This window comes from Ostrea edulis, chromosome 7, assembly GCF_947568905.1.
Source record: "Ostrea edulis chromosome 7, xbOstEdul1.1, whole genome shotgun sequence".
NCBI lineage: Eukaryota > Metazoa > Mollusca > Bivalvia > Ostreida > Ostreidae > Ostrea > Ostrea edulis.
Window position 1 is genome coordinate 55294532 of NC_079170.1, and position 24315 is coordinate 55318846.

General features: G+C 33.6%; 1 protein-coding gene across 3 annotated transcripts in view; it reads left to right on the forward strand.

The window, feature by feature from the left end:
* The first annotated feature begins 8095 nt into the window (after positions 1-8095).
* The window catches only part of LOC125657089 (rho guanine nucleotide exchange factor 3-like), a 65245-nt gene continuing 49025 nt past the window's right edge, over positions 8096-24315 (forward strand). Inside the window, exons 1-3 of one of the 3 annotated variants that reach the window (XM_056144775.1) lie at positions 8096-10090; positions 21770-21845; positions 22003-22074. In XM_056144775.1, coding sequence (XP_056000750.1) covers positions 10044-10090; positions 21770-21845; positions 22003-22074 — 195 coding nt within the window. In that variant the 5' untranslated portion in view covers positions 8096-10043. The remainder of the gene's footprint in view (positions 10091-21769; positions 21846-22002; positions 22075-24315) is intronic. The other 2 variants (XM_056144774.1, XM_048887722.2) reach the window with 2 other exon arrangements.

Below are 24315 nucleotides of genomic sequence, written 5' to 3' on the forward strand. Positions count from 1 at the left end.
TTTAATATCAATAGCATTACCACCGCTGCGGTGGTCTAGAGGTAAAGTGTTCGCCCTGTATGCGGACGGTCGGGTTCGAATCCCAACCGCGACAGACCTAGGTCGTTAACAGCGACAGTTCCATGCAAACTCTCTACATTAGGTGTGAATGTCACGAGTCCTCAGAGATGGCCTTAAAAACGAATGTCCCATGTCACAGTAGGTGTGGCATGCTGAAGAACCCTCACTGCTCAATGACTGTATGCTCTCAACAGAGCCCTAAATTTTGCAGTCCTTCACCAGTGTTGGTGGCGTCTCCATATGAATTAAAAATTATCGAGAGGAACTTTAAACAATATACAATCAATCAATAGCATTAAAGGCTATGTTATTCAAATATTTTACACATAAACACTTTATATCCAGTTTGCCCCCCACCCATCTTCCCAAGTCAATTGTTTCTGATCCGCTCCGCTCCGGCCCCCACTCTGGGTCATGAAATGCTCTACATGATTATGCATTTTTTCCCTTACAGATGTAATGCTGTAGAGAAGAAATTTTTTGGAAATTTGTCAAGTTTTGATAGAAAATGTGAAAACATTTGTAATGGTAGGTTTCGGTAAAAAGTGTTCAATTGTTATTACGCAACTAACTTACTGTTGTGTTCCAGTTAAATAGTGTATGAAATATTTTTTTTAGAATACAACTGAAATGAAACAAATCAATAGTTTGATACATACATGTATGTCAAATAATGATAGAAGAGAATAAACAAACAACTGGACAAAAAAGACACATACACTAACAAGTGCCACAGATATTCATGTCAAAACACACCAATAATGCAGGTCTATGAAACACTTTACATCCATTTCATCACCTCACCAGAAATCATTTAAATACATACATAAACATGCATCTGTATGACTTGTACTACAGAATCCAGTGCATAATTATCTGTATATAGCAATCAAACCATGAAAGTGGAATTATTTTTGTAATCAATAATGAAGTTATTTTCAATTCAAAATCAGGTTGGAAAGAATATGAATCCAAATAAGTCAGATAAATACATGTATAACTGAAAACAAAATTTAGGAAGTTATTTTGAAAAGATGTTCATCATACATGTGGAATATTAATAACTTTGAAACTGAATGCTGCGTTATTAACAAGAGTTGAAAGAGCTCATTTTTAACATGAAAGTTAGTACAAGAGGATATAATAAATCGAATATGATAAATTAGACTAACATATATGCATGGATTTACATTTAGGCATTGTAGTGATTGTTTGTTATACGTAAATCTAAAAAGAAAAACTCCAAGAGTTTGTACACATGTACATTAAACGCTGTACTCATCAACTTGTGTGTATTACACTCTTTGTGTAAAAGCTCATATTCATATTGCAAAGGAAACTCACCCGTTTGTCTGAATGAGACATAATACACATTGCTATTGCTTTAATTTTATAAAACAGTTGAAAATGCAAATAACCTTAGCAAAAAAGCATAAGATTCGCTGCTTGTGTAGGAGTTCTAATATGAAATGAAAAAGAAAAAAAAACGTAAGAGAAATGACTCGCAATAAATATATAATATTTACAACATATAAATGTATAAGCTCAATGAGAATCCCAAGCTAGGCACTTAAAAGTTACAAAAGTAATTTTCAAACGGTAATGTTCAAACCGCTGTAGAAATAATGAAGAGGCATCTCGCCGAAAAACTAAATGCGTTTTTTATATGAAAAGATCGTTTGGCGAAAACAAAATGTGGGGACAGGGAACAACGACAGTAAATCCATGCTCCCTTCCCCTCCTTCATCCTTTTTACGTTCGAATATACATGTAGCATATACCTGTCATTGTCAATTGTTTGTTTGAAGTACAAACAAATTGAAAACACGATTACATTTCATTGTGTGTAGCGTGCTGGGGACCACAAACCATTTTACATTCATGCTTGACACAATGGCAATGTTTTAATATCTAACACTTGTCCTAACCATATGTATTTCAGTAAACAGCCCACGTAAAATTCCAGGCGGTGTTTTGAAGACTTGAAACCGGGGCATTGTCTTCCGTAAACGCAGACTTATAATTCTGTACCTTTTATTTTTCCCTCCCTCCAGATTATTATTCCCAGTCTCATTTTCGAAACTAAATATCGAAATCAAATTTGATTGTGTTCAAGATGATTTTGAAGAATATCTTGGTCGTTTAGAAAGAGTAAGGTAAGCCTAAGTTACACCTTTGCATCCTCTAAATTCCTGCATGACCTACTTACATCTATGACCGGGGAGGTGTAAGCAGTTACGCAATATCGTCCCTCTGAGACACTGATCTATGTCCTTCGCTGTCAAAACATAATCGTGCACAAGTTTTATTTCATTCACGATCGACGCGGATCAGTTATTAATATGTATACGGCGTAACCGTTGGACCGAGCGAAGCATGTAATGGTCATTGGAGTGTCCCAAGTGGTAATCATGATTCCGTTAAGTACGGTAGATTATGATTCATTTAAAAATATATATTCTAATGAAATTTCCTTGCGCTAAAAACCCAATAAAATCTCAATATTCAAGTGTTTTATATGGGGACAACAGTTTTATTGAACGCGGGAAATAAAACGCAAGGCGACGTCAACTGTGCATTGTGACGTCACATTTAGCCTCGACTTTTTTTCTTTTTCAAAGCACAATAATACATTCCATATGCAATGAAAAAGGCCGTTATAAAATTAAACAAAATTAAACCAATAAATTCAAAATGGTAAAATGTTACCGTAATTTTATCGTATGCAATTTATGCAAAGAAACTCATGAACTCGTTCATCTATTTAGTCGTATTACGGTTTTATATGTAATTATTTGCTAAAACCTGTTATAATGATGATTATACAATATTTTTTTTATTCACTTTGAACAAACTGGGTGTTTAAATTACGAACTGCAAGTCAGAGTCTTCTATTATTGGCATTCAAAATAAAACACGAATAACTGTTGAAGCAGGTAATGAAAAAATAAATGGCGGCGCCCATATCGATCACGAAAATTTCAGTGAACGTATATAGAGATTATCTCTTTTTGTTTTGCTGAATTTGACTTTTTTCTTTTACATACGTGTTACCTTTAGAGCCTTGCTTCGCGGACGGGCCTTCGGCCCGTCCGAGCTTCGCTCGGTATTAATTTTGTGTGTGTGTGTGTTGCACACATTTTTGCTGTGTCGGACAACATTTTTACTGTGTCAGAACAGCAGTCAAAACACAAATGGGAAAACCCTCATGACTCGTATATAGCTTAATGACGTGGATTCTAATTATAGTCTGGACCATGCAAAAGTATTGATTTTCTTGACCTCTAAGCGCTATTCGAAGGTAACAATGTAAAGGCACCATAATAGCCAAAACGGTTTCATGTACAGATTCTTATTCATTTTTAGATTTTGAATTACTTAATAATCACTTTGATTATTACAGATGCAGAATCAAACGGGAATTTTAACTGTAGAATGACCTGCATCTGTGTATCACTTTCCCCCAGAATGAGGAAAAAATGTCACCTTTTTATGCATACTTTTATCCACTGTTCAACGAACTGTATTTCCGGAAAAAATGTCCCATCGGATATGAATGTTATCCCTGTACTAGATCGGTTGCAAAAATACGACTACTATAAACACGACGTGTTTACTACAGCGATGCATAAATTTGCCTATAGGTGGCGATAAACCGGAAACGTGATGACGAAAGCAAAATCCAACTGTCGACAATAAAGCACAGCTACGCTAAGCGCTTTAAAAAGTAAATGTATTGGGAGTGGAACAAAACTTTAAGGCATCATGAAGCAAATTTTGTGTTTAAGATGCATATTTTAAAAAGTCATATGTGATGTTTCTCAATTAATTTTTTCCCCAACATTTTAGGTACAATTCACTACAAAAAAAAGCTTAGGGTATATTTGTTGTAGAGTAGGCACATCTTGATAGTTCCTGGTTGTGGCAAGTTGAAGTGTAAAGTCAGCTCAAGTGTCTATGATACAAATGTTGGTCGGTCAGGAAGCAAATGTGCTAATATTACATGTTTCCTTACTCTAAAAAGTCATGCGAGCACAGGCACCAGAACAGTGGATGTAGAGTGTGTTAGATCTTATGTACACCCCCAACCCAATGAAAACAAGCATTCTGAGAGTATTGCATGGCAATACATATGTCCCCTACCTGTTGCAAAAATTACTGTACATATGTCCCCTACCGGTTGCAAAAATTACTGTACCACAACAATATTCAAAGTTCATTATGTAGGTTACGGTAAAAGGGAAAATTGGGAAACCAGGATAGAAATGGTTGGAAATTGACTACTATTCGAGTAGAGACTAGACCAAGAAAAAAGACAAAATAATTAGGTTTAGGTCTTTAACCAAGTCAATAAACTGTGACATGTAGGTCATCATGAATAATTTAGCTATATTGTTGTATTACTATGCTAGAAGTTTTAATGAGTGTAGTCTTATCTACAGAGACAAGAAACTTGGATGTAAACTTAACAATTCATGCTATTTTTCTAAGTCTAAGGGCCATAATTTAATGGAAAATCAACGGACCAAGACGAAGTTCGAACTGATCTGTGACTTGTTATGTAATGTAATGTACCATATATCAAATGAATATCTGCAAGCACACACACCCCCCAAAAGGTCCAGAAAACTGATAATTCATGCTATTTTTCTAAGTCCAAGGGCCATAACTTAATGGAAAATCAACGGACCGAAGTGAAATTCAAACATGGTCTGTAACTTGTTATGGCAAAGCAATGTACCAAATATCAAATGAATATCTGCAAGCACAACCAAAATAAGTCCGGAAAACTGATAATTCATGCTATTTTTCTAAGTCCAAGGGCCATAACTTAATGAAAAATCAACGGACCGAAACGAAATTCGAACTTGATCTGTAACTTGTTATAGCAAAGCAATGTACCAAATATCAAATGAATATCTGCAACTCATAATTCGACATGCTATTTTTCTAAGTCCAAGGGCCATAACTTCATGAAAAATCAACGGACCAAGTTTGATCTGTAACTTGTTATGGCAAAGCAATGTACAAAATATCAAATGAATATCTGCAAGCACAACCAAAAAAAAAGTCCGGAAAACTGATAATGTATGCTATTTTTCTAAGTCCAAGGGCCATAACTAAGTGAAAAATCAACGGACCGAGACGAAATTCGAACTTGATCTGTATGGAGCGCCAAATTAACATAAACTCAAATAATTGAAGATATCTTCAATTATTTGAAGATATCATCAATTCATTTGATGCGCGCAACAATTTAATTAAAGATCTCTTCAAATAATTAATGATATCTTCAATTCTGAATTATTGCGCGTATTAATTGAATTGATGATAGCATTAATTCTAAAGCTGAATTGGTGCGCGCTTTAATTGAATTAATAATCTCTTCAAATGAATTAATGATATCAACAATTGAATTGATGCGCGCTACAATTCAATAATTGATATAATGCGCGCATTAAATCAATTGATGAGAGCAATAATTGAATTGATGCATACATTAATTCTTTTGATGAGAGCAATAATTGATTTAATGTGCGCATTAATTCAATTATTGCTCTCTTCAATTGAATTAGTGATATCTTTAATTCATTTGAAGAGATCAATAATTCTTTTAGAGAGAGCAACTATATAATTAAAGATATCTTCAATTCAACATATCCACTATTGAATTAATGATCTCTTTAATTGAATTGTTGCTCTCTTTAAAAGAATTGATGCGCGCAGTAATTCTGTATACAAAAGCATTATAAATAATTAAAGATATTTTCAATTGAATTAAAGAGATCATCAAATTATTTATACCGAGCTCTAAATTAATTATTGCGAGCAATATTTCTACGAAATTGATGCTCTCATCAATTGAATTGAAGAGAGCAATAATTGAATTAATGTGCGCATCAAATCTATTATTGCTCTCGTTAATTCAATTGATGCGCGCATTAATTCAATTGATGAGAGCAATAATTGAATTGAAGCGCGCATTAATTCATTTGATGAGAGCAATGATTGATTTAATGGGCGCATTAATTCAATTTAAAAGAGTAATAATTGAATTGATGACATCTTCAATTATTTGAGTTTATGTTAATTAGGCGCTCCATAGATCTGTAACTTGTTATGGCAAAGCAACATACCAAATATAAAATGAATATCTTCAAGAACAGAGAAAAAAGTGCGAAAAACTGGACCGATGGACAGACGGACGGAGTACAAACCTAAAGTCCCCTTCGACTTCGTCTACGAATCTACGAATCGTTAACTATAGTTCTATGGCACGCCAAATTCACAAAAATGAGCTAAACATAGTTTCACAGTTGATAAACTAGGTTTATCGACTGTAAACTATAGTTTACGATTCGTTAACTATAGTTTTCATCCGTAAAACTATATTTAACGGTTGTAAACTATAGTTTACAAATGCTAATCCAAGTTTATCTGTCTTTAAATAAACGTTAACAATATATTTTGCTGATAAATACAGATTCACGTTTGTAAACAATAATTTACATTCGTTAATTATAGTTCACAATTGTTAATCCTAGTTTCACAAATTGTGATACTATATTTATCAGACTTGTAAACCGTAGTTTACAATCGTGAAACCGTATTTATCAGATAAACTATGTTTTGCAATCGCTAATGATTGTTTTCATTGTTAATTATAGTTTACGTTTGTGAAACGTTTACGGTCCGTAAACTATAGTTTAGTTTATCAACTGTGAAACTATGTTTAGCTCATTTTTGTGAATTTGGCGTGCCATACATATGCTTTGAGTTAATTGTTCATCAATCTTTTCTGTGGTACTGTATCAAAGGCTTTCATGTAATCCATGTATACAACATCTACAGATTCAGCATTATCTAGTGCTTCTGTCCATCTGTCAAGTACGTGAAAAATGGGAGTGATGTAGACCCCGAAATAAATCCATACTGTCGGTCAGTGAAAAATTTATTTTGGTTTATATGTTTAATGATGTGTTGTAGAACAAGTTTTCCCTGACTTTGCATACTACCGATGTTAAACTGACTGGTCTATAGTTACCAGCTGAATATTTTTTTCCTTTCTTGAAGATTGCACTGATTCGTGCTTCTTTCCATCTATTTGATAGTGTCTTTGTTGATAATGATTTTTGGAAAATCAATTGTAGCGGCACTGCTAATGTCTCTGCTGTTTCTTTTAGCACTCTCGGGTGTATTTTGTCCGGTGCAGGTGATTTATCTATTTTTAGTCCTTTCAATATTTTAGTACCGCTCTCCACGGTAATTTCTAAACTTCCCATGGTCGTTTTAGTGTCGTGCATAGGTAAATCCGTATAGTATCATCAGGTTCTTGTGTAAATACACTTTTGAAAAATTTGGCAAGTATTTCAGCTTTTTCTTTGTCGTCATCGGTTTTCTGTGAATTTTCATCGTTTTAGTCTCCTTTTCGTGATCGTGTTTTTTATTCCGATTTTATGAATTTCCATATTGCCTTCGGATTTTTCTTGGCTTTATGTGGTAAGTTTTTTTCCCTCTTTTTTCTATTTCCCTGTCTGTGTTTTAATTTGGTTTCTTACTTTGTCATTCAAGTCGAACTTCAGGGTCTTTGGTTGTAATATATTTCCTGCAAAATGCATTCTTTTTCTTAATTTTCTCTAATGTCATTCAAGTCGAACTTCAGGAAATCATCGGAAATTCACTCCGAGCGGCATTTTCTTCGTTGATATTCCTGGCTTACGACTCGGAATATACCTTTTTTCCATCTTATTTAGTTTTTCTAAGAATATTTCCCAGTTTCTGCTGTCATTTGGATTTAGTATAACATATTCCAGTTGGTGTCTCCTTGTTGAAGTCAGAGTGATTTCCTTTGCCGTAGCACATTCTTGTCCTATTGTTAATTTTTAGTTTCTCTTTTGCCACAATTGATGACGTTATAAGCGTAACGTAAAGTAACACCAGTACCGTGCCCGACGTCATAATAAATTATCGATGGAGTGCATGTCCTTAATTCGCTACGTAAGGGTTAATATAGAAAGCAAATAAAAAAAAAAATCAGTTTGGGGTTGTGCATAAAGTACTAAAAGTTTATCAAATTGCAGGAAACTCAAAGTATAACAATTCATTCATGACATTGAGATATACATGCATGTAGTAGGCCTATCTTGGTTGTTGTTTCTTTGTTCTTAGAGAGGGGGAGAGGGGACAGCCTGAATACACTTACAAAGTTTAAATTTTAAAATTCTTGACAAGCAAGAAAAAAAAAAGAAGGATATATAGGACTTCGATCTGCCCAAATCTTAATACCCTTTAAATCGTAGGAGGGGCAAAGGTTGGTTCACTACACGTATACATGTATCTTCAAATCACAAGGGCCCGTTTTATGGTTACAATGAGTTTGTGCTTCGAATCTAAAACTGCTTCGCACTTTTATTCAGTTTGTGAGTAAAATGTCCGGAATTTACACATCGATAAATTCTTCAAAAAGAATGTTTAATCCTATAATAACGGAAAAAGTAAATTGTAAAGAGGGGACAGATCAGGCCCCCTACCCATCCGAACCTTTTGTTTCAACGTGCCTTGTTAAAACATTTCTTTACGTATTAGGCCTAAATCTAAAACAGCTGAGCACCATACTGTTAATTTTTTCCTTCATTGTAAATCAATGTAATTAATAATGATCCACAACAGTTCCTACAAAATCAGACAGCAAAATTAACGGGGAAACCTGTATTCTGTGGTGTTTTCGTTAGTCGCTTTTCGTTTTGTCATCTCGTAAAATGGCAAAAATCAGCCACCATAGTAAATAGTAAAAAATGGCTATATAAGAGACATATTTCAATCCATATAAAATCCAGGAAATTCCATGGGCTTCTTTATTGACATATACATGTCTCTGTATATATATTATATCAACCTAAATGTATCCGGAAAAGAGTCGTATTGAATTTACAATTTAGTCACGACAAAGTAGAAAGCTGTAATGTGATTGGCTGAAGTTGAGAAGAAACACTCCCGCTGATTAGTTGCTAAATACGGTTTACATCGCCGCCATTTTCAAAACAAAAGCTCATTTAAAATAAATCCGAAAATAGAAATAGGCACATGTAGATATGCCTTCGGCAGAGGACGAAAGTTTATTTAGGTAAGAACTCTTATTTACATTCTCATTTTATTAGCAAAGTATTCAACATTGCCTGTTTTTAGGTAAAAATTATGTTTACACTTTGGGACCAAGATATTATGTAATGATGTATAATAAATGTTGTTATTGTTGTTTATTTATGTTGCTTTACGTCCCATTCAAGAATATTTCACTCTTATAAAGTTGTTACCAGCTTTAGAATAGCAAAGTTCCACATTTCGAGAGATCTGTATTTTCCGCAACAATGGAGCTGTAAATTGCTGTAAAAACACAGAAAACGACCGGAATATGGCACTTATATTTTTCAATTTCAAGTATTTGGTGCACTGAAAATGATTTAAATAAATTTTCGTAGTATATAAGTGATGATATGATATTGAAACTCAGTCAGGTTGAATTTCTTTGGATGACCACATTTTAGTTTTCCTATTCCCATAATTCTGTTATTATTTTACTGTCTTTGATATATTAATCCTACAATCAAGGTTATATTCACTCTGCACATGGGTAATGCATTTTGGAAATAAAGTGTAGGCCTATGTAATTGAGGATTCTTTGTTTACACGCTTCCCATTATCACTAATATGTTTTACGGTGTGACCGTTGAGTTCAGCGAAGACCCTTTACACGTCATCTTGCAATAACGACTTTTAGACATCTAATCCACCTATTCATTCAATGCAGGAACTTTGGGGTTTATATAAACAGTGCATTTTGACATATCAGCTGCAATGTTTTTGTTTCCCCTTTTTTACCAATTAACAACAAACTTATGAAGATATGAGAAAGCTTGTTTGGAATTTAAAAACGTTTATGATTCTTTCTTAACTATTTATTTGTTTTACCTACGGGGTTGTCCATGAAGTTTACCGCAGTGATGGCGATATTTTTCCAAAAGCATTACGGGTAATACTCATCATTTTTCAGCTGATGAAGAGCAAATCTCGCAACTCCAATGTTTAATCACTAGAGCAAGCTCGTCGTGAAGCCTTGCTCGCTATATAAACAGGTTTCAATTTTCTTTCATATATAAAGGATGTTTGGATTGTAATTTTAAAACATAAAATTTGTTGATATTTATCATATTGTTATAAATCTTATTCCAATTTTTTTTGTAAATCATTTACATCATCACCACTCTGGTCATTTTATGTACTATTCTGGTTTTTACAGTGCCATTACAATTACTTTGTGTACCATTTTGGTTATCTTATTTACCACGTTTTATCTGACATACTTTCTTAATTATCATAAAAAATCCAGCACTTGCCACTTGGAGTGTTGAAATCTTGAATCTTCATAGTTGCAGTGTACATTGTTGTGTACTATTTGCTGTTTGAACTGAATTGACCTAGATTGTTCTAGAAAGTGATGTTTATTTCATTGACACCTAGCTGTGACCGAGATTGTTCTAGACTCTGTTTTATTTTTAGTTGAAAGATTATGTAATGGTTGCATCATAGTTTTTCAAGATTGTACTAGAAAATTCATTCCTATCATAAATACACTGAAATTCTTATGATAAAAAAAAGCTCTGGTTAGACACTTTTTCTGTATTTTGAATTTTTATACTGGGAAGAGTGACATAAGCACTTCTTTCAGCAACATCTTCACCAAGTTCACTATATGGCTCAGGTTAGATACTGAAGTGTGAATATTCTGCCATATTGAAGACCTATAGGTGCTTTAAGATGTACTGATAGTCCAGTCATAATACTAATTGACCCAGAACAAATTGCAACAGAAAAAATAAATACATAAAAACTTTGAACTATATCCCTTGATCACCCCATCAAAAATCGCCACATAAATATTTTGTCTAAGTAAAATTAAAACAATTTTTAAATGTTGCTAATTTTATTAAATGAAAATAATGTCATTGGGCCGCCATAACCAGTTCCGAATTTTATAATTTTTTTTCCGGAGATAGCAAGACAATGGGAATCATGGTTTAAAAACAGTCGAAAATGAATTTTTTGGTAAGTTTTATATACAAATGTACAAATAGTTCATATCTTAGTTGATATACCTCATAATTCAGCACCGATAAACTTTTATTTACATAAAATAAACACGAAATCCATGCATAACAGACGCTACTTACCCATAATGCACTAAAGTAATATAAAACCGTTATTTATCCGTCTTTAACCAATATTGGGCGTATTTCAAATGATATTTAGTCAAGGATATTCTAGTTTTAACTTCAACGATCATAATCAAAAGTATTCCGTACCAAAATAATTCGAATCCGACAGAAGGGGGATGCAGACGAAAAATAAATCTATGGAACGCGTGTTTAACAAAAAGGTATCGAGAAATTTTGTTATTTACGTTTTTTTCCATTTTATTCGAGAAAATACTCCTTAATGAATGTCAAAACATTTATATATTATTTTGTTTGATATTCAATAAATTATTTGTTGCAATTTTGAGAGAGAAAATCTACCGAATGCTTGTTTAACAAGAAAGTAAAACTTAGAAATTCTGTTAAGCGATTTCAAACTTGGGCGTTGTTCACTTTATATACAAATTTTGACAACAGAAAATGCTAAACCCCAATAGCTTCTGGAACTGTGCTCCTACTATGGTTTCGTCCAGGGCCCATGAGAGGCATGGGGGTTAAGATGACCCTCCAGACTTCCTGCCTCCTTTGGTACGCACATCATTTCGTTCTAGCTACGCCCCTGCATTCACATTGTCGGATACCCACGGCTGATCTCATCTTCTACTCATCAGATGAGTAAAAGACGAGATCAGCCGTGGGTATCCGACAAGAATTTTAGGACATTATGCAAATTACAATTTATATTCTGTAACAAAAGGTATGTGTACTATACACATGTATAAATAAAAATTATCATATACTAGTATGTTGTGGTGCTTCTCTTTGTTGAGAATTTAGCTTTACAGGTAATACCTTAAGGTGGATCACTACACCAAAATTTTATCTGGCTCGTTAAAGTATCTCATATGATATGTAATTTCATAACAAAAATATCATATAAGATAATTTAGAGATTGTTTCACTCTTTTGATGGTGAGAGATCATACTTTATAATGATATGAAATGCTTTAAACGGGACTGATTCACGACTTCCCCTCAAATTTTGTTTTTCACTTTAAATGATCAAAATCTATAGTCTAATATGTTTAGAAGGTTTCACAAAAAAAATTAAGGTTATTCATCAAGACAGAAGCTCATTATAGAGAGTTTATTATTTGTTTTGAAAACAAAGATTTAGGTGTGTTATTGTTTACGAAGTTTTCAAAATAAAGGGATATTGATCCAAGTTTATTAGATATATCACATTTCAAGTATACTTTAAGTAAAACGTATCATTTAAAAGTTAAAATTTGTGATTGTACAAAATGAAGATGCTTTAAATTACAAAAAATTAACGTTTCACTGGTTTGTTTCTTTACATAAAAAGACGAGAGTCTTTGTTTACATAACACAGAATCAAAGCTAAGATATTGCTCTTATCCTTGCATTCAGACAGTCCAAATGTTGGTTGTCAACATTAAATGAGTTATATTTTTAATTTTTAACATAAAAAATGATAAACATTTCTTTCAAAAAACGTGAATGCGCCATTAAATAAAATTTTAGAGTAGCAATCCGCATAACAATAACTTTTTCAGAGAGAGATATATATATGAGAAAATTTTGATTGACTGTTTCTTGTTTAACGTCTCTCGGGAGAATTTTTCACCCAAATGGAGACGTCACCAAGACCGGTGAAGGGCTTCAACTTTAGACCTTTGCAGTGAGGGTTGTTTAGCGTGCCACACCTACTGTGACAAGGGACATCCGTTTTTAAGGTAATCTCCGAGGACTCGTGATATTCACACCTGATGCCGAGCGTTTGGCAATGGAACTGTCACTACCTATTTTAACGACTTAGTTCTGTCACGCACGGGATTCGAATGCTCTAACCTATAGATCAGTGCGGCGGAGAGGGAATTTTTTAGTGTATATTCAATTTAAAGTAACATTTCAAGGATAAATAGCCCTAGGAATTACATGTACAACATCGGTTGAAGTGCTCACTCTTCCACCAACGTCAAATGCAACAAAATATTAGACGTTATATGTTCATTATCTAAATGAAAAAGAACCCACTCTCTTATTGGCACAATTTCATTAGCACCCCCATCAGTAAAAAGCTTCAAGGCAACCCCAGCCTTCTACTGCGCCCCCCCCCCCCCCCCCCCCCCCCGTTATAAAATTTCTGGATCCGCCACTGGGGTGGACCATTGAAGGGAATATGTGCTTACCTGTAAGATCAACCATGCTTCCTGCACCTGACGAACTCTTAAAAACTATTTATTGTAGATCTATGCAAAATCAGTTGTGATACCAAACGTTGCAACTGCAGAAAACATGGACTAGAATGCTCAATAGCATGTACCGAGTGTCGACGCACAACTCGAAGCGTGAACGGTTTTAGCCCAAATGAAGATTCCGATTCCGAGGATTAATAATATTAAAAACAGCAAGATATAGAAATAAAGATGAAATGTAAAAGATAGCTGTGAATCAAAACATTATGATAACTTTGTTAAACGTTATCTAAGAGGCTTACAAAATAGAACTTGCTTTGTCATGTTTATGAGAGTTAATTATCACTATTTGCTGTTGGAAATCACATTTTTGTCTAATTTTCACCAAAAATTACGTTTTTGTCTCATAAAATACGTAGGTATGGTACTAGAAATTAAATTTTTGTTCCTTATGATGCAGTATTTAGTTTTCAAATCATTTCAAATAACTAAAATGGCCTATTTTTCAGACTAAAGTTTTGTATCTATGATTTCCAGTTTTTTGCGATTTTTCTTCAAAATCCGTGATTTTTACCCCAAAAATCTATATAATGCAAATTTCAATTGATGGCGATTTTTAATATAGCATTAAAGACACTGTAAGCTATCCAAAGAACATGAAAACATTTCTGTTGCAATTAGTTCTAGGTTCAGCACAATCTGGCGTAGAATGACTGGACTATGAATACTAGTAGTTTAGTCAATCTAGCTCAAAAATGAGCAAAACCTCAAACTAATTGCAACAGAAATGAAAATTTGATTATTCATGCAAGAAAACACATGCAAACAACATATTAAAAATCGGCTTTTGTATTTCCATGGGAAAATTGGAATTTTGGGGTAAAAGGATGTGTTTTTTCATGAAAATCACTAAAAACTGGAAATTAAAGAAAATGTCCATTTTATGTAACAACAGTAAAAATAAGTTTCATATCTCAAATTTCAACCTGGAAATGTTCGATTAATTTTTTTTACAGCAGAATATATTCTTTCCTTGACTGTAATTTTTGGGTAAAATCTTGCTTTTTTGAATATAATTGTTAAAGATTGAAATTTTAAGAAGAAAACCCACATTTTGTCATACATTTGAGTCTACCAATAAAAGATTGAAGTTGGGATTTATTTTAAAAACTGCTCAACAAGTAAGATATATAGATTATGGCAATATATATGAAAAATACCATTTTAGGTAGGAAAACCTACCTTTTTCTAAAACAAAAATAGTGAAAAACTGGAATCGATAGGAAATGACTGTTTTATAGAAGAGATGACATTGATCTTATAAATTTAAGAATAAAACGTCCAAATGCACAACTAAACTTTTCTGCACCAAAATTAATTTTCCCTTGCCGAATTTTGGGCTGAAATCTTCATTTTCCAACAAAAATCGTTAAAAACTGGATTTTGGAAGAAAATACTTTTTCCTGTCCATTAGGCATATATGAGTTACCACATGTTTTAAAAACATTGGACACATAGAATTAAAAGCAAAATGAATCAGGCACGCAGCATCGTACAAAAAGGGGGGAGGGTGAAGATAATTTCACAATATTGCCTGAAAATTGACAAGTAAATTTTCATCCAAAGTTATAAAAATTCTTGATGGTGTGTGTGGTGTTGGGGGGGGGGGGGGGGGGGGGGGGGGGGGGGGCTAAGGTTGTTCTCTCAGTTCAATTTTACACTTCCACTGTGTACAGTTCACGACAATGCTATTTAAAAAAAAAAAAAAAAAAAAAAAAGGGCAACCAATCTGTCTAAAAATCAACCTCTGTACGTAAAAATTTATCAACTTTGCATGTAATGATAAAAGGTGTAGAGCCATTATTACTACGTGCCTGATAATTATATAAGTGATCATTTGAGTAATTGCAGTACAGTTCAGTCCATGTTTTTACAAGTACAACGGCTAGTGTCATAGTGTCACAATTTGCCTTGCATTTACAGCGAAAAACGTTCAAAAGTTTATCTGGCGCGACTTGTAATTTAGTTTTAACGGATACAAGAATTGCTGAAAGCAGTTATAAGCCCCAATTCGAAGGATCCAAATTAATCATTTCTTTAGTCCACTCTATGACTTAAAAAATTCTTGCAGTGCTCCTTTTCTGCAGCTGTAGTTAGTAGTTAGTGGCAATGACTGAACTTATAAAAATGATATTGTGTTAGACAATTCTTCACATAGCAAATCTCCTATAAGTGTCTCTGTGGTATTCCATTGTACAAAGTCGATATGACATCGACACCAGAATATATCTTTTTCTCTATAAAATCCTCATATAGGAAGGTGAAGATAACGAACAGTGGTCCATCTCGTAACTCCTATAAGCAATACAAAATAGAGAGGTGGGCAAACACGGACCCCTGGATATACCAGAAGTGGGATCAGATGCCTATGGGCTATAAGGAGTAAGCACCCCCTGTTGACCGGTTACACCCGCTGTGAGCTCTATATCTTAATAAGGCAAACGGAGTTACCCTTATTCAATATCATTGTGCCAAAAACGGCCTAACAATCTATATGAAACAAGTCAGGCAGATTTGACGCAATGATAGGTTGTATTGGCAAAGTAGATTGTTATAACGACCATATAATTCGCGAAATGCTGACTTTAAACGAAACAGTTGAAACCCCTTCACCATCAACTTGTTTGTCAGTAGCCTGCCTCCATTTAAAAACTAATCATATACAGAATTTTTTCGCGATTTGTCTACATTTTGACTATACAGGACATGTTCCGATGCCGAACATTCTTGACGTTGTGTCGCATCCTGTGAATGCATGTAGAAAGGGCAAGGATTGACAAACTCTGTTTCCTAAAAAGACGTCTGGTTTTATCGATATTCTTCACTTATATTAGGGGCAAGATCAAAATTCAATGTCTCACAAAAAACTAAGTTCACATAGTTTTCACCAAGAATCCCCCCCCCCCCCCCCTTTAAAACTTAATATGACAAATGTTGAAACTAATCGAATAACAAGAAAAGAAACGTACGATTATAAATAACACTCTGTATACCTCTGTATACCTTTTCTACTGTTTTTTCACAAATGAAAGTGTACATTAAATCTATTAAATGTTCATTAATATGTTTTAAATATTATGTGGTATTCAACAGTCGCTTGTCTTTTTCCTTTTTCCACTAAAGTGTAATCGATGTCGGATGACAGAAACTTGCGGGAGTTTTTATTCCCCTCCCCCTAACTAATTGAATTTAAATTTTCATCCGACCTTGATTTCGTCCCTTAGGACAGTTATGTTTATTTCAGAGTTCGTTGCTATTTCCGTGCTTTATATATAGACATTTCAAACACAATGTGCATTTTCTATGATCCTCTAAAATTTACGATAAATAACTGTATCCCATTTCCATTCTCAATGATCGTGTGCCAGCGTGGCGAGAATTCCATCGTCATCGAAAACAAGTTTTGTCTTGAATAGATGGCCGGGCGGTCTAGCGCGCTGTTCGCATGCTGCTAGGGGATATGGTTCCGCAGGTCGTGAGCCCAAGACTAATTAAAAGGAGTAACTACTCGATTTTACATCAAATCATGATACTATGCGCAAGTGTTTAATTACAATGTACATTGATTTTTGTTATTTATATTATCTATGTTTTATTATCATTATTAATACCCATGAATGACTCCCCAAACCTGAATTTGAAAAAGAAAAGCAAAAATACTTTACTTACTTAGTTTTATAAAAGTTTTTAATACAAAATGCTTGCTCAAATGATGAAGATACAAAATAACTGAAACTTTTAACCCGAATGGCTTTCCATACTTTCTTTTTTAACAACCGTAATTCCCCCTTGTCAATTGACACTAATTCTTTAAGATTTCATTTATAATTGATTATTCATAACTTCTAAAGTAAATATTGTGTTTTATAATCAAAATTAATTCAATAGAGGGTCAAACAAAATATTTTGAAGCTTTATTCGCGAAAGTTCCCCGGGAATGGAAGTCAGAAAAGAATATGAGATGCTGAGCAATATTGTATGTATATAGAAGGTCTTAAAATCACCTTTTAATACAACTGTTAAGCTGTTTAATCGCGTTTTTATTACATGCACTTTAGATCGTCGTGTATAACTTCATTCTTATGACTGTCACAGTTAAGTTACTCCCCTTTACGTGTACGGCGTGCCGTAAACACCACAAAATATCGATGGTTTACTAAAACATTTAGGTCTAAATTTTAAATATTTCCCATTGTCCGATTTTGTCCGATTTTTTGTATGTTGTCAATCACGCTTTTGTTTATTAAATCCCGTCGAGTTTGTTTCTGTTGCAATTACTTTGAGGTGATTTGCTAGATTGACTAGACTATAGGGAAGGCCCACAGGAAATCAGACTATATGTACTTTCAGTATTATATATTATAATTTATGATATTTAATGTTAAAAATACAACTGCAAAGTGTAGTTTTGAAGGCTGATATCGGTAGCTTTGTTGGAGCATGAAGTCTGATCAAGTAACCAAAGATTGCTCAACACATATTTACTCATATCCACCTTCCAATCTATAAATCAGAATTAGATCCTTTGATCCGCTGAAGTATATATTGCTACACAAGTAGTGGTGTAGTGACATACGTTAGTGGATCAAAGGATCTAATTTTAATTTCAAAATTGCACTTTGCAAGATATTTTTGTTAATATTTTCACATACTGTGTTTATGAAACACACACACACATTTAGGCCACAGTTTTTATATTTCTTGGTTTACGGATCTGCCGACCCTAATTTCTGGGGAGTCGGAAAGAAAATAAAATGCAAATTTCTACAGTTTTTTAATTCTGCCGATTTTACCCAACATGTCAAATCAAAAAAAATTCAAATCGATAAAAATAAATGCATTTTCAATTTTACGAATAGAAATCGTGAAATGCAAACCTATTGATTTGTATTTGGTAATCACTATTCGTTTTGCGAAATATCTTTATTCCGTATTTTTAAAAAACCATGTAAACAGATATGGCCACGCACGATGACAGTAACGATACCTATATCGTTCTTGTTGACGAAACAGATGCCAGATGGCATTTCATCACGAAAAAAGGAATTGATAGAAGTAAATATTTCTCATACAATTGGCAGTATTCTTGCTGCTAACATAACACGAAATGCAGTGCTATTTGAGTGTTTAAAGATGAGAGGAAGGTACAGTTGTTCGCGACTTTACTAGATAGGATGTTCTATCATTAAAGTGATAATGTCCTACGGACCCGGTTTGAGTGTGGTGAGGGTCTGTACCAAGACACAGTTAGATTATTTTAACTAGTGACTTTATATCACAGCAGTACATGTCATAATAAATGTATTTGAATACATGTACGTGCATCTCTGCCATCAAAAATCCTAACAGTGTGAGAAATTGTTAGATGCTTTCGATATTATAATAAACGCCTGTAAAAAAATATGACCAGATAAAACTCAGAAAGGTATGCATATTTCTTGTAAATGAGTATACCTTGTGTAGTGGCCTGTGGAAAGAATTTGAGTATCAAATAAAAATGAAAAACAAGAAACATTTCTTTCAAAAAGGTGGTAGATTCCATGGGCATGTCTGTGTGGGGAAAATGGGGTTAAAAATTATTTCATAGGGGTATAAACATTCTGAAATTAAAAATGGAATTACTACAATCAATTGTAATAGTGCTTATATTTATTTTTATTTTCTTTATGTTTACAATTTGTAAATGTAAAATCTTTATTGAGTATATACAGCAAAATTACTGAACAACATTATATAAATACTGGATACTTTAAAACATCAAAGAAATATGACCTTACACATTCTCGGCTATGTTCTACCAAAGTGTAACATAGATACATGTAATAGTCAATCATACACTGAATTTGAAATTGCTTTTTTTTTCCAAAATTCATTACAAGTCACTCTAAAGAATTTTTTATCTAATATTTTTAAAATAGATGTTTTGTTTATTTGTACTCACGAAATAATGATAATGATTTATTGAAAATAAAACAATGATAGATATTAAAAATGTTTATTTTATTTTTAAAATCCGTAAACCAATAAATTAAAAAACTGTGGCCTTATATAGATAAACAAGAGTATAACATGTTTAATGTACACGTACATACAGTTGAACTTGGGTATCTTGATCATTGTTATCTTGAATACCATGGATATGTTGAAATGAGTTGGAATTCCCAGCTACATTTTCTATTAGGTGTTTCAACCTCAATGTCTCGAACCCTTGGATATATCTCTCAGTTTTCTCTTGGCACGACCAAGATAACAAGGGATTTATTGTAGATATTCTGTAGGTCTTCATTTAAGTAGGACCAAATATAAACTTGTGCATTTGCAGTGGCTGACAAAGCCCATTGTCTGAGGTCTAGGTCAAGGAAATTTCTGGGTGGGGCAATTAAATTTTTGATAACCACTTCTCCATGGTTAAGTGACCTTTATTTTAAATCTATGATGTGAAAAGAGAACTTTTTTGTTTGTTTGAAAACTAACAAAATGGGATTATTGATAAAATATTTTAAATAGCAAATACTGAGTTTATAGTTGTTATACATGTTGAAACAGATGTTACACAGTTACATGCATTTATGCAGTTGTAAATTTTCCCTGGACGTTTGGATTTCACAATATTTAGATACTTTTTAATTTGCTCAAGTTAAAAGCTCAAGTGAGCTTTTCTGATTACTGTTTGTCTGTAAACTTTTCACATTTTTATCTTCTCCAGAACTACTAAGCAAAGGATGAGGTGAAACAGCTATTAAAGGTGGCCCCCTTTTCCATGGTCAATTCTATTGTACAAAAGTTAAAATTTTATACATAGACTCCACAGATGATGGTTTCTGAATGGTTTTAATAGTTCTCTTTGTTTTTTGTCACGAGGAATGTCAAAATATCAATTGATTTTCAAACCCCATAGCAATCAGTTTTCGCCATGGTACTCCTTCATGAATAATGATAAACAAAGTGGGCGGTTCTCAACACAAAGGACAACATTCACTTTAGCAATATGAATAGATCTCGTGCTCTCCCTGCTTACAAATCATGTGATATTATTTAGTTGTATTAGAATCTTGATATCTATTCCCCCCTTCAAAGAAGAGGAGCATATTGCTTTGCACCTGTCGGTCGGTATGTCGGTAGACCACACAATCTAATTAAAATCAGATCCTAAGATACGCTCACAATCGCTACAATAGGATCTGACATAACCCCAAGGGGGTCACATCCACATGACCTTTGCTTGGAATATTCACGAGAACTATCAGCCAGTCAGATTGCGCCATACAGACAATGATGGTTATTTAGGTGGTTCCCGGCAATTCATAAACAAGTTGCAGTAATCTTTTTCCCACAAAGTTTATTCCACTCTATAAAATTGTATATTCTCGCACAAGGAATTTTAAACTTTTGCAATAATGCCTAATCTATTCCGTTCACACAAACAACAAAACATACAATATATTTAATACACCCCAATTGAATTAATTGTGAATTGCTATTTAATCATGAATAGGGATGGGTACGATTTGAATAGTTTTAAAGATGATTTACTTAACTATCGTGAGGAATATAACACCGGTCGATGTAACAGGTGCATTGTTTTAAAAAAAATTCAGATTCCTTTCTACTAAAACTGCATTGTTTGACTAAATAAAGGAAATTTAAAAGTTTTCAGTTTTAAAATATTGTTGTAACAGTATGTATATCCTCCACTTTAAATCCATATCAAATTTCTCTGGTGTACCATTCATCCATATCAAATTTCTCTGGTGTACCATTCAACCATATCAAATTTCTCTGGTGTACCATTCATCCTTCATGACAACAATGACAGACATTGAGAAAAGCTCATCTGTGCCTCAGCTCTAGTGAGCTAATATGTGAATCATACCATTATTGTAGATTACTCATACCACAAAATTTATAATTTTTCATTGGAACCAGTAAAATCACTGAACTGCTCCTGAAGCTTAGTCTTTGTAGTCATTCTTTCAAAATTGCTCTGCTCTTCCCTGCACCCTAGTTCTAGAGATTTTGCTGAAAGATATCCTTTTCTTTTCATAAATATTTCACCACAAGCAAACTAGGGATAAGTATTTTTAAAATCTTGAAACAGCAGATAATGATAAATTGCAGGTCTCCGTAAATATATAGCACTACAGTTCCCAGTATCCAGCTTGAAAGGTTGTCTGTTTATTTGACCATAATATGTTGCCAATCAATTTTTGTTTGAACAAATATTTTTGTTTTTATCAGATTACCAGAAGTGAAAAATGAGAAGAAATCAAGGAGACATTCAATTATTGGACTAGGGTTTGACCTACCAAAATTGGTAAATATATCATTGTCTCTACTGTAACTTAGGTAGATAAACTGATTCAGTGATCCCCAGTACTGAATATCTTTAAGTTGACTTAATCTTTATAAAGCAGCATTTTGAATGTCAATCAAAATCCATTATAAGATTAAATTATGTTAACACTTTACAGGGAAAGCGAAAAAGAAAAGCTGCAGATGATGATAGCATCAGTATCCAAAGTTGTGACACAAGTAAATATAAGGTTGGTTTGGTATTATTAGTTGCAGTTTAATGGTTTGCAAATTTAGTTATTGATCATATCTATCCTGCCATATCATACCAGACTATTTTATCCATTTCCCATAAATATAGACTCACTTCTCTATTTAGCTCACCTGAGCTGAAGACTCAGGTGAGCTTTTCTGATCCAAACTTTCCGTTGTCTTTTGTTGGCATCATTGTTGTTATTGTCAATTGGTGTACTCCGTTACTCCTGTTTGCATTCTGGTATTGTCCAATTTGCTGTCATCTTTTTTGAAAACAAATTATACTTTGATCCCGATAAAAATGTCAGACATTGGGACCGATAATTGAGTAACTTGCGTTGGACATTTGATATTTTTATCGGATAATTCGACATTACCGACGCATTTAAAAAAACCTCTGATTACGCTGTTCGTTAGACATCTGAATTCTTAAAACTGATGATACAATGTCTATTGCTCTTTACAAATTCCAATTTTTTTAACAGTAAAAGACAACCAAAAATCTCCACTGTATGTTATGCAAATCCTACTTTCAACGAAAAAACACACATTTGGTCCATAAATATCCAGATCACCGATAAGGAACGTGCCCATACATAAAAGAATTAAGTATCTTCAAATTCGGAGCCCTTGATTTCAAAATAAAAACCTACGTGTCCTGTGCTTCTAAAAGCATGGTTTACTGCATAACGTGCAGAAAGTGTGGACAGTACTACATGTACATTGGGTCTGGCACCTCACGCTCATGCATCAAACCTAAGGCGTAAACATATACATATATATTGAATAATTGGGAAAATTTCAGTCTTCACGAATACTTAGTGGTCCGAAGACCGAGGCCAAGGCCAGTGAATTTTACGGTTGGGTCAGTGAAAATTTCAAATCAGGAAGTCTGATGGGCTTGTAGACTTTCTGTAAGTCACATTAAATATAATGTTGGATTTAAAAAATGTAGATATTCTAAACATCTTACTTGCTTAAATTTACCATCAAAATAAAAATAAATCAAAAAATGGCACATAAAGTAAGTGTTTGGACATCGTGGTTTGTTTATTTCGTTGATCACGTGAATATTAAACGAACAACTTGTTGAAACAACAAAAATGGCCGTGTTCTGTATCGCATCGCACACTGGTAATTGCTGCTTTATTGCATTGTCCAATTAAAATGAACTTTGTCAATTGCAGTTAAAATAGAATTAATCAATTGTTTAGATTTGATGTTAGTAGAGAAGGCTACTTTCTAAGGTGCACTCGGGAACAGGGTTTTGACACAATCTGAGCAAACTGGTATATATAGTATAATAGTGACTCACTATTATATTATATATACCAGTTTGCTCAGATTGTGTCAAAACCCCGTGCACTCGGACTGTTTTCATGTTTGTGGAAAAATACATGAATTTGTAGTCTTGTTTGCGGGCCAAGGGAGAATACTGTGTACAGTGTTGTTTTTCTGGTATCGACAGAAAGGATGTCATAGGGTTGATATGAATACGTAATAACCATAATTTCAGTAAATTGTACAATTTTACCATGCATTCCATAATGTATGTGATAAACATATGAAAATTTTGGGGGCCGGTAAATTCAGACAGTTCACTGGTCCGACTGGCCAGCAAGTTTTGAATGTTTTTGTGAAGACTGAAATTTCATAATCCATAAACGGTCAAAATCAGAAGAACTGTATCAATCAATGATCAATATAATTGGTATTTACATGTTGTTAGTAAACATTTTTTTGTTTGTTTTGGCTTATTTCTTTTGAGTTTTATGAATATGTGCAACATACCTACATCTATTAGCCTATTAATGGAATCTCGGATTAGATATCAACTTCATGATGATATTGGAAGCCTTCTCTTTTTTCAAATGTATTCATTAATGCATACATAGTTGATTCATTGATTGTGAATTTGTGTTCAGGTGGTAATCGATTTTGGATTACGAAAAATGGAATTGATTATCAAAATCGACGAGCCAAAAATGATCGACAATCAATTGTTGTTTCAACACTAGTAGTAATTGCTCCTTTGTCAAACGCTTGGCATTTAGAAGTGAGAATCACTGGTCTTTCGGATATGACCTTAAAAGTGGAGGTCCGTATCACCACAGGAGTGAAAAATTCTCTATAGAGCGTAGAACATAACAATTGGTTTCCGGATGATAACTCGAAAAGATTACAATCAAATCAAATGAAACTTTGATATATTGTTGGGTTCCAGGTAAGGAAGACCC